Source organism: Rhipicephalus microplus, chromosome 1 (genome assembly GCF_043290135.1).
Source record: "Rhipicephalus microplus isolate Deutch F79 chromosome 1, USDA_Rmic, whole genome shotgun sequence".
Lineage (NCBI taxonomy): Eukaryota > Metazoa > Arthropoda > Arachnida > Ixodida > Ixodidae > Rhipicephalus > Rhipicephalus microplus.
This window is the reverse complement of record NC_134700.1, coordinates 263807816-263820247: the sequence shown is the minus strand read 5'-3', so window position 1 is coordinate 263820247 and position 12432 is coordinate 263807816. Positions and strand designations below refer to the sequence as shown.

The 12432-nt window shown below is 45.4% G+C and overlaps 1 protein-coding gene across 1 annotated transcript in view; it reads left to right on the top strand.

Annotated features, from left to right (window-relative positions):
• Positions 1-374: 374 nt before the first annotated feature.
• LOC119164990 (corticotropin-releasing factor receptor 1) overlaps positions 375-12432 on the top strand; it is a 181937-nt gene continuing 169879 nt past the window's right edge. The window contains exons 1-2 of the mRNA XM_075868576.1: positions 375-387; positions 2161-2352. Coding sequence (XP_075724691.1) covers positions 375-387; positions 2161-2352 — 205 coding nt within the window. The remainder of the gene's footprint in view (positions 388-2160; positions 2353-12432) is intronic.

Genomic DNA, 12432 nt, shown 5'->3' with positions numbered 1-12432 from the left:
TTGGTTAAATTCATGTACCGCTTCACCGGTCCATACCGATTGATATGTGGGGTGTAACGTCCCAACAGGGCCATATTATTATGAGAGACGCCGTAGTTGAGGGCTCCGGAAATTTCGACCACCTGAGGTTCTTTAACGTGCCCTCAAACCTGATCACACGGGCCTACACAACGTTTCCGCCTCCATCGGAAATGTAACCGCCGCAGCTGGGATTCGATCCCGTGACCTGCGAGTACCTTAGCCACCAGACCACCGCGGCGGGACTCACTGGTCTATACTTTGCTTGGGTGTGTTCCTTTACGTGTGACGTGCCTTTCGTGATTATATTCAAGTTCTTCCCTCCAAGGTCAGCCCTTTAGTTAAAAAAAATCCCTATGTATGGCCAAGGTAAAAACGCAACACTTGCATAAAGGCATTCTAAAGCTAATTCGAGAGTTTCAAGCTTAACGCGTGTGTTGAAACACAGATTAGTTCTTATCTACATAGCCGATTCGAGTTATGCGAGCAAACGCTAATTTGTGGCATCACAGAGCCATCGACTTTAGGACAAGCACTTGACCCCTGATTAACTTCACGCTTAAGTAATTAACTAGTTAACATAGAAACAAGGTCATCACGCTATCTTCACCCACCAGAGCGCGACGCACGCCTTGGCCGGAACACACAGCGCTTTCTTGGCTAGGCGATCACCTCAAGCCTATTATCGCGTTCATTTGACTAATTGAACGAGGCACGTTAACCATGCTCTATGCAAGTGATCGTTGTGACGTGCTTTTTTCTCTATTTTTTTTTCTAAACCCCTGTCAGAGTTCAAGAGTGGTCCTTTTGCGCGCGCTTTTGCACTTGTTCGTCGTAAATCTATCGAGTCACTCTGTATAATTACTGAACCGTGGGCTCAAAGCTTCTTCGAGCCTCTTGCCTCATGGGAATATAGGGCAGCAGCGCTAGTTGATGACATGCGTGCGATTTCGCGATGGAGCACATTTGCACATTTACAGTGATAAGAGGTATTTTTGTGTTTGTTGTTGTTATTGTTCTGAAAAAAAAGCACTATGGAACCAGGCGTTTTCAAACAACACATCATGCATATTATTCGCTTGCGTGTGATCCGAAACTCCCATGCGCAAGCGGCATATTGAGGAACATTTTAAGTTGTTCAGTGTTGTGCGTTGTAATGCGGCAACTTGACAAAGGGTCATTCGTCTGATTCGTTGGCTCGTTGGTTGGTGCCTGGTGGCGTCGCTCAACCAACTAAAGCAAGCATGGCTGTGAGTGAAGTTGCCGCATTAAAGAAAGGACAATTAAAAAAAATTAACGAAGAGTAGACGCAATGCTGATAATAAAGAAGCTGGATTCTCCAAGTCTTTTCACATATTAGGCAAAACTACTATACATGAGCGTTTGTTCTCACTTTTTTCAACCGACAACATCCACAAATCTTCGTGATTCAAGTAATTTTGCATTGCGCTTGCGTTGTCTTATTTTTTGGCAGGCATTGGCCTTTTTATTTTGCACGATAGTTGAGTGACGAGGTATGACTGGTGCCACTCCAAGGAGCTAACTGACTCATACATCGTTTCATAAACAATGTTTAATAATAGGTAGTCATGTTACAGCCGGCAAGCTGCGGCATAAGCTTAAGAGAGCTTCAAGCGACTTGAATAATTAACTGAAGTCAAGAACATCTATACAAGCACCAATAAGAGACTGGAACGCGTCTGTTCATGAGCCACAGCACGCCAAGTATCGCAGGAAGAAAAACGCGTGACATTTTATTCATCTGTATCACCCGCTAGATTTGGTAACAAAATCCTCATTAGGACAATAGACCAATCAATCATTTAGCGTGGTGTTCAGTAAACTTATACCAAACACGGTGCTTACATGTTTGCTCCAATAAAACAGAAAAGTTTCGTGCTCGCCAATTACAGAACTGTTTATACGTATAAACATTCTTTTTGTTTCTGAATATTTAAATATACACATTAAAGTTTTCATTCCAACAACTAAGTGGAAATTTTTAGCCGTTGCATAGAAATGGCGGCAACTTCCTGGATTATTTTTCATGTCAATAAAAAAACAAATCAATCGGTCACTGTGTCGCCTGTAAGAATATGGATATTGGTGGATAGCGTCCGGTCTGTCTTATGCTGTTTTCAGGAGAATCCGGTGCCCAGGCTTTGGTGTCTTCGAGTGCTTCGGCAGCCGTGACGTCAGCTCCACGCTGCCCTCCCGTGTGGGACTCAATCCACTGCTGGCCACCCGTAGAGGCCGGCAAGATGCTCACGCTGCCCTGCCGGGAGGTGTTCGGCCGGCTCAACTACACTCAGCACGACGTCCGCTGGGGGGCAGGTCAGTCACACCGGTACCCGTAGTCAAGCACACATTATTAAGGCGTAACAAAAGTCGTTGCCGGGCCAGCTGGTCTTGGTTAGCGCGTATTCGACACAGGACCCATAAATAAAAGAACACTGAAGCACAGGAGAAGCGCTTGTCCACAGAAGCGCCAGGACAAGTGCTTCTGTTTTTTTCTTTCTTTCTTTGCCTTGTCTCGACCGCACTCAATCAATCTTAAACAAATATTAGCGCAACGAAAACAGGGATGGGAGAAAAAAAAAGACAAACCACAGCGCTTTTTACTTTGCTTTTTTTTTTCAGATGTTAAATATTCCACTTCTTTTAGGAATACACATTAGTTCGAGTCAGCGCTGTAGTTTGTCTTTTTTCCCCTCCCTGTGTTCGTCGCGCTAATATTCGTTTAAGATTGTAGCGCACCAACACGCCCAATTCCCGCACCTGATCCATTCTATCCATTCTAGTTAAGCTTATCAACGTGAAAACATTAGATGCCTCATCAAACGTGAGAATCGGCCGTCAGTGCCAACAAGAGGGATGCAAAGAACCAACAGCATGGAATGAAGTCACCGCATGACGTCATCATAGAGTCACAAATTTACAGTGCTTGTGACATCACGCTACGCGGCGTCACATGGTGGCGTCATCACATGACGTGGCCACATTGTCAAATGGAGGCCGATCGTGGAGGCTGTGCATAAGCAGATGACGAGCGAAAAGCCTGCAATGCGTCCGATCTTGAAGCCAATGCAAAGCCATATTAGCTGCAGAACACTTTGGGAAGTGGGTAGAGAGATGATCAATACATTTATTGAGATTAGGAAGATGACGAATTTCGCCAGAGTATGCGGAGAACCGTCGCTGGTCTCCTAAATGCGAAGGGGATTACTTTTCTTGCGAATACTATCTAAAATTCAAGTCTGTGCCCCAAAAAGCTGCTGTCTCGTAAGACGAAGATGCAGACACGTTCTTGCACACGCAATTTCAGCACGCATTTTCACGTTATACGTATTAAAAAAAAGCATTGACAACGTAAAGTGCATCAAGTAGCGTGTGGACAACGGCATAGACACAGGTGGTAAAAAGGAACGTTGCACTTCAGAAAAATTTCTGGCACGGCGATTTGGTGTTGTAACACAGACGACATTCTTTTTTTATTTTGGCGTAAGACTGAAGAGGAAAGGAGCAGTGACAAGAGAAGAGAATGAAAATGTACTATACAAAGGATGAGCGCTAGCCCCTGTGCACTGTGTTCCTTTTCTCTTCTCCTCTCATTATTCCATTCATTTTCATTTCGCGGTGAAAAATAGAAAATAGAGTTCGCTCTGCACTGTTAGCGAAAAAGTGGGGGACAGATGGCAGCCTCTCTTAAATACACATTTAATAACAATAACAAGCTCCATTTGTCACGCTGAAAACAACCTCGTAAAAGTGGAAGAAGAAAAAGTAGCACTTAATACGCAACAGAGTAATGAGCAGCCTTCTCACTGTTTCAACCTTTTCAGTATTTTCTGATTATTTTATGTTTAGTAGTTATGTCATCCATATGTTCGCCCTGAATTGTGCTTAAGAGACGGGAAGACCGTCGTGATCCAAAGTGATCAAAATCCACAGAACTTCCATTCATTGTTTTGCTGTATTGTAATATTAACAGTAATGTAATTAGATTCGCAGTCGTGGTATATCAAGCCGGGCCGTTGAATTTAATCAGCGCCAGCCACTAAGGTTCGCCTCACAGTCATTCACATTATTATTTTTTTCTCGGAGAAGTAAACAAAGCTGTGAAACAACACATGCATTCAGCTACCCATCTGTTAGTCTGGTATGAAACAAGGAATTTAACGTGTAAGGTTATTTGTCTTCTTTTTTTCTTGGTTCAAGGAGAAGAATCTTCGATCCCGCTGTCAATACAACTTGAGCTAGTTTCGCGGAAGTGTATCAGAAGAATAATGTGTCGCCCAAATGAAGAATGAAAGATCCCGCACAATGCATATCGATTCTAGCTGCGAATGTCTAATTAGTTGACTAGGAGTGCCACAGCGAGCTTGTCGCTAGAAACTCTGGAGAACAAGAAGTTACGCTACTTTTATCTGCACGATCTGTTTGACATAGGAGTCTAATAAATCCCTGAAGACAGTCTACTTGTCCATGGTTGGTTCTCAGCCCTCAAGGGATGGTTGAAAATAGGAAAAACATCGAGGCAAAACAAGCTTTTTCAATGATAAAAAGAAAGAACGATCGACATGGTTGCTCAGAAGGAAAGTACATAGTCAGATATATTGACAATAAGCGTGTCCTTCACATCGCGTTAATGAACCCATGAGCTTTCGGGCTGCTGGGACGTGATAGAAATGCAAATGCGAAGTCTGTCTCTCGGCTGGCGTATCGTTGGATGTCTCGCCAAGACAGTGGTGTGGCTATTAACACACCCACATCAAGTGCCGGCACAACAGAAAATCCGCAGCATAATTTTTTCCCGGCTTTCACTTCCGTAAGTTATGACAGCTACTTGCTGCTAGGCACACGACAATTAACGCTAAGTGTCAGATATACCCCACTGGTCGATGGCGGGAGCAATGGCGATGACCTTGATAGCTCAGAATCTTCATACAAAACACAAGATTGTGTTTCCATTCTGAGGCGGAGCTTCTTACTGCCAGACCTAGCGCCTTAACGTGATTTTCGCACTAACGGGGCTTTCCTTTGATCTTCATCATATAAATTACCTGCGCTTACGATAGACTGCTGGCAACGAGTGCTCTACTTTTGTTGGGTACAAACAGCTCATGCACGCAGTGCTTCTCTCTCGTCCTTCACTGAGTCTTACATTAACTTCTAACAGCAAGCTGAGCAAGATATCATTGAATGTTCGAGTTCTCGCCCTGGATCATTAGCTCACGTACATTTGAGTTAATCATTCTTCTCGCTCGCGCCTTCATACGGTCAGCTTGCGTGTTCCGCAGAGTGGGCCTCAGACATCTATTTCATTGAAACGTGACAAACGCCTTGACGGGTGCTCTCTAATTTTGGCTGGTTGATATGCGATTGCCCAATTAAAAAAGTATTTTCAATGCCACGAATAGCTAAGTGCGCCATCTACGAGTAAGTTTGCCGGGTCATATGCTTCTACCGAAAATTGGTAATGTATCATGATTCACTCTAATTGTCCACTCGAATAAGTAGTAGTATTGATCCAGTGGGGACGAGAGGCAGACTTTGGTGTCCACATCAATTGCGGCTCTCCTCACCTATGACACTTCACACACGCCGTTAGTATAACGCTTCACCATTGAATATCACGATGCAGTCCTTCACTTCAGTATATATACTTCATTGTATACAGAACGCAATATATACATGTGTATTTTTCATGTTAATATGTCGCGTCCATAGGTTTTGAAGGCGAAAGTTTCTCAACGCGCCAATCGAAGGAGCCATTGGATTCTTAGAGAAAGCCTTGGCTCATCGAAAGGAGCTCTCGTGAGCAGAATTAGGTGCATTACCATATGCAAGCCATGTTTGACAGCTACTCGCGTTACGAGTAAGTGTGTATAAAGGGACTACTCTTTTAGCTTCGGCCACTCCGCCGGAAATTCCTGTTACTCACAGGTAATGGCCTTGATATTTGACTTTGCTTTTAGATCCGGTTGCACTGTCCGACAGTATATACCAAACATTGTATGTACAAAAAGTGCATCCAAAACTTCTTGGCGTTAAATACCTCACTCGAAACAAAACTCTCGTAAAAGAGTTTCAAATCGTGCGTTTCGCCACCGCGTAGTTTCCGTTTGAATTTCTCAAAAAAAAAAAACGACGGCCTTATTCATCTTGTTCGAGGTATAGCGCATCCAGGACGGGACAGGGAAGACACAGAACACATACACGGCGCTAACTTTAAACAATGCGGTTTAATCCGAGAAACAGCAATACTTATACCCAAACATAGCGCGTCATAACCACGTGCTGTAGAACCAGGAAATTGCAACTCATGCGACATCCAAATAATGCAATTCTTTCAATGATAATGATACCGATGGCTTGCTTATACAGGCGTCCCGAAAGTTAGCAATGAATTTCGCTTCTTTATTGAGCCTTGTCATTTGGTTAGTGCTTCTTCCGATTATACTGGTGCTATTAAAGAGGGGTTGACACCCGCATTCCTTGCAGTGACTTGCAAGAAAACCCTCAGGCTCCGCCTTGGCCACGTTATTCTTGTGTTCGTTCAGCCTATCATTGATGCATCTACCGGTTTGGCCTATATATAGCATGCATCACACGTTAATGGGATCCGGTAGATGACTCCTATGATGCACGCGACAAACCTAATACGGTGATTCTTTTCACACAGACCTTTCTCTGGGCGCTCCGGATTCGTCTTTCGGCAGTATTGCTGTTTCTCGGATTAAACCGCATTGTTGAAAGTTAGCGCAGTGTATGTGTTCTGTGTCTTCTTCTCTGTCCCGTCCTGGATGCGCTATACCTCGAACAACATGAATAAACAACAAGCCCGCCGTGCAACCTTATTGATTTCTCGCTAGGCATTCGCGGTGGTGCAGCGAGAATGCCGCAAAGGGGGGCGCATACCAGACATACAAAACATTTACCATGTCTGCATCGGCTCAGTTGAATAATTTGTACACATAACTTATAGGAATACTCGCGGTACACGCAAACTGTCATATGCATCGAATAATCACGAATCCTGTTTATAAAAGCTACTATTGCGAAAGCATGCACTTCATATTTTACGCGTACATATATCTCCAAGTCGTGTTCATTTTCATCAATCAAGTTGATGTATGCAACCACACAACGGTAAGCATTGAGCGCCGAGTTCCGAAATACCTTTGAATTAACCAGGCCTATAGACGAGTTAGATCCACGATCGAAAGTGTGCGCACTTCCGGTAACATGCAGTGCCACGCAACTGAACATCGTTACAACCAGCGACCACACTGAGCTTACGGTTCTGAAATTGTTTATGCTCACGTGCAGGGGTCATTGATCGCTGCGCATTTTTGTTCGGCGCATAAACGCCGGAAGAGTCATAAGCATCGTCTAACATTGTTCTTGCAAGAACTTTGTAGATATTTTTGCGCGATCGTTGTAGGCATTAGGAGCGTGATAATGCAGCCAGCGGCATCACTTGGAGCACGGCTGCCAAGAAATTTATGCCACTATATATATATATATATATATATATATATATATATATATATATATATATATTGTCACGTTACAACGTAACTGTAACCTGCTGATAATGGCACACAAGGACGTCAAACTGATTCGAGCAACGGCAGTACGACTATTGTTTTTCTCTGCACGCGCATCTTTGTCCTCTTCTGAACAGCGGCACATATAAGCATGCCAGCATCTGTGGAAATAATAGTTTCTTGTACTAGTGGCATTACCCCCCTTTCCAAAGGACATCGTCCCGATGTCACACCATTATTGCCAGATGAAAACACGCACGATAAGCAGTACACAAGGGGGTGTTCACCATCACTGTAAGTCTACTCAAGGGAGTGTGACGAATAGTCAGCGTTGGTAAAATGGTTTGATCCTCGAAACATGTACGACGTGTGGCTGTTGTGAACGGCGGGATTGACGAGCCATGTCCTCGTCAAGAACCTCGTAGTTCACTTCACTGAGATGACGGAGAACTCTATAGGGACCAAAATAGCGGTGTAACAATTTTTCTGACCGGCCCCGTTGTCGAATGGGAGTCCACAACCATACTCGTTCTCCGGGTTGGTAAGAGACATCGCGACGACGAGCGTTGTACCGCAGCGAGTCGATGCATTGTTGCTTATGGATTCGTTCGACTGCAAGCTTACGAGCCGCGTCTGCCAGTCTGATGAATTCGTTCGTCTTGACACTAATCTGGTGTCTGTCTGGTAGAAGCATGGCATCCAGCATTGTAGTGACCTCCCTGCCATGAAGCAACCGGAATGGTGTGAATCCAGTTGTTTCTTGCACATCGGTGTTGTAAGCGAACGTGACGTAAGGGAGGATGTCATCCCAGTTTTTGTGGTCTTGGTCAACGTACATGGATAGCATGTCGGCGATCGTCTTGTTTAGTCGCTCTGTAAGGCCATTGCTTTGTGGGTGGTATGCAGTAGTTTTTCGATGTACTGTGCCGCTAAGCTGCATAACGTCTTGTATCATCCGGGCGGTAAAAGCTGTGCCACGATCAGTAATGACAACTGCTGGTGCTCCATGTCGGAGGACGATGTTTTTCATAAAAAAGTGGGCAGTCTCAATGGCGGTGCCACGTTGTAATGCCTTCGTTTCGCAGTAGCGCGTCATGTAATCAGTAGCAACTACAATCGAGCAGTTGCCGTCACGAGACTTGGGAAAAGGTCCGAGTAGATCCATGCCTATTTGTTGGAACGGTTGTGTCGGCGGAGCGATGGGCTTCAAAAAGCCGGCTGGGCGCTGATGTGGTGCTTTACGGTGCTGGCACTCGTGACACGTCTTCACGTAATGCTTCACGTCTCGACTGAGCTTAGGCTAGTAGTAGTTTTGGCGAATCCTGGCCAAGGTACGTGTGTATCGCAAGTGGCCTGAGGAAGGCTCATCGTGACAGGCGGACAAGACATCGGCTCGTAACGGTGGTGGGACAACGAGCAGGTACTCAGTCGCGTAAGGGTCGAAGTTTCTTTTATAGAGGATATTTCTGCGGACGCAGAAGGATGATGACGAGCGGGCGAATGCTGGTGGTGGATGCGGCGTACGGCCTTCGAGATATTCGATGAATTGTCGAAGCTCGGAATCGTTCTTCTGCTGTTCAGCCAAGTCGGATACACTAACGGCGCAGAGAAAACGGCCGTCGAGATCGTGATCACCTGACGCTGTCTTAAGAGGAGCTCGGGAAAGGCAGTCCGCGTCAGTATGCTTCCGGCCAGACTTGTACACGACTGTCAAATCGAACTCCTGGAGGCGTAAGCTCCACCTGGCCAGACGTCCGGAAGGGTCTTTAAGGTTCGCCAACCAGCAGAGCGCATGATGATCGGTAACAACTCTGAACGGGCGACCATACAGGTACGGTCTGAATTTAGCTATTGCCCAGACAACAGCTAGGCACTCCTTTTCAGTTGTTGTGTAATTCGCCTCCGCAGATGATAAAATCCGACTCGCATAAGCAATAGGGCGTTCGACGCCGCCTTGCCACTGGACGAGGACTGCACCAAGGCCGATGTTACTGGCGTCTGTGTGTAATTCAGTGTCGGCATATTCGTCGTAGTGTCCGAGTAAGGGCTCAGATTGGAGACGCTGCTGGAGTTCGGAGAAAGCGCGTGTTTGCTCAAGGCCCCACACGAAGGGAACGTCGTCTTTTGTCAGACGAGTGAGGGGTTCGGCAATGGTTGCGAAATTTTGCACAAAGCGTCTGTAGTATGCGCAGAGGCCTAAAAATCGACGCAAATCACGTTTGTCTGTAGGTGGTGGAAAATCTGCGACAGCCAATGTTTTGTCTGGGTCCGGCCGAATACCGTCAGCGCTAACAAGGTGACCGAGGAACTTTAATTCATTGTAACCAAAATGACATTTTTCTGGTTTCAGTGATAGGCCTGCCGTGCGAATTGCAGCAAACACAGATCTAAGTCACCGCAAATGCTGCTCAAACGTTTGAGAGAAGACAACGACGTCGTCTAAGTAAACAAGGCATGCTTCCCACTTGAGACCGGAGAGCACTGTATCCATCATCCTCTGGAATGTCGCAGGGGCAGAACACAGACCGAAGGGCAGCACCTTGAATTCGTACAGACCATCAGGCGTTATGAATGCTGTTTTCTCTCGGTCGCGTTCATCAACTTCGATCTGCCAGTAGCCACTGCGTAAATCCATAGAGGAGAAGTATCGGGCGCGTCGGAGGCGGTCTAGTGAGTCGTCGATGTGCGGAAGCGGATAAACGTCTTTCTTTGTGACTTTGTTGAGTTTGCAGTAATCGACGCAAAATCGGAGAGTGCCATCCTTCTTTTTCACTAGTACGACGGGGGACGACCGTGTATCTGTGGAAATAATAGTTTCTTGTACTAGTGGCAATATATATATATATATATATATATATATATATATATATATCACAGCGCTTCGAAGCTTCCACATTGCAATGATGTGAAACTGAGGCGCTTTTTGTCTTCTTAAACCGGTCTCATCCTATTCCTAATTGAGACCAGAAAGTTTAATCTACAGTAATTTGTCTACTTGATATTTGTAGCCAATGAAAGTAAATTAAGAGCCCGGAAGTAGGTACTGAAAGTGAAGTATGATCCCTGAAGTAGAAACCGTAGCAGCAACCAGATTTTGGTTACTTCTTGTTTATTTGAGTTTTCTTTTTTTTCGTTAACCTATTTTTCTTGTGTTATTGTTTATTTGACCAAACATTGAGCGTCGGACATGAAACTGCGTTTAAGAAATGTAGGCGTTACAGGTCCATTAAGACTATGTGCTAGAAATACAAGAACAACAATAACAAGAATATGATGAATTCTATCATGCATCATTTATACTTAAAGCCGCATGAACCATCACCAAGTGGTTTTCCCACAACTAGTACAAATTACTGCTCATATTCGCTCCTCATTCATTACAGCTGCATGTGCCTGCGTTTTCTGTACACACTCTAGTTCACATAAATTTGAGAATGTTCTCTAAACTCTCTTTAGCTGCTAAAAAAAGGCCACCCCTCATTTAGTATTTTGACTGGATCCTTTATGTGAAGGAAAAAATACAAATAAAAAAACATGATGAGGCCTTGTGGCAGACTTGTGCCATTGGCAATTTTGTTTCTTTCCTTATTTTTTTATTGTGCCTTACTGACAAAGGGTCAATTTAGGCGTCAGCCGTGAGGCTTGGAATCACTTGTCTCTCATGTTTTCACTCGGGCAAGCAAATTCGGTGCGTGGGCTTATTTCTGCGTAGTACGAGTTATGAGGGTTCGCTACACGACGTGCTTTTTTTAGTAAAGCCCGTGTTATGTAAGGCAATGATTAGACATTATATCCTATTCGTATTGCTCTTACAGCGAACTAAATCTCGACAATATACGTGGATTGATCACCCGTTACTTACATTGCTTCACTCTCACACCTAATAAAGTTGGAATGCATTAAAAATTGTCTATAGCCAGAACTTTTTTTTTCGAATTTCGCCACTCCTATTGATATTGTAGGCAAGCTTGCATGTTCACGCCGAATTTTCGTGAGCCCGTTTTACGACCCAGCTCGCCCGCATGGTACACTCGTCACCCGTTCTATGTGTTCGACGATCAACGCGCCTGCTCATCGAAGATAACGTACACCGTTGGAAATGGGTCTCTCACACGAGAAGACCTGAGCTTAAGGAGCCGTAAGAGGCAGTCGTCACTAGCTTCGAGACGTCCAAAGCAGAGAAGGTGACGTGGTTGCAATATAGGCGGGAGAGACGATATGAAGGGAGCCGAAGTGCGTCAACGCGTGCTTACACGGAGTAGAGTGAAGCAAGTGGCGTGATATCATACCGCGACGGGGAGAAGAAAGAGAGGCAGCGAGACCTCCCGGCGCAGAGCCGTACATCAATCCCGGTTCTCGCTTGGCTGGCCACTCGGCCAGCAAAGCAATCGGTCCTCACGCTGGCTTCATCGGTCATTCCCTCCGCGGGAATTACGGTTCTACGATCGAGATGCGGCTGCCTCCGCGAGGCGCCCTATATACACGCCGGGAAGCTCCACGACGTGTAGTGCGCTATATAGCTGCCGTCAATTCGTTCTTCGCGGGGACTTGCGGCCTTGACACTGAAGACGTCGACTAGATGTCGTGAATGTATGGAACAAGAAAGTGAACACCGGGAGGAAATCTCTCGCGGAGCCTGTCGCTATAAATGCAAACTCGTCTTTTGGGATGCAATTACGTGTTGAAGCTAAGCACCCCGCAGTGAAACCTGATACGAGGAGTGTTCGGCGCTACGTTAAGCGTCTGGACGACAGTGGCGTCAAAAATTGAGTCAACTGACGTTCTAATTATCGTTAGGCGGGACAAATGAATTGGTAGGAAAAGGAGGAGGAGGACGAGGAGGACGAGGAGGACGACGAAG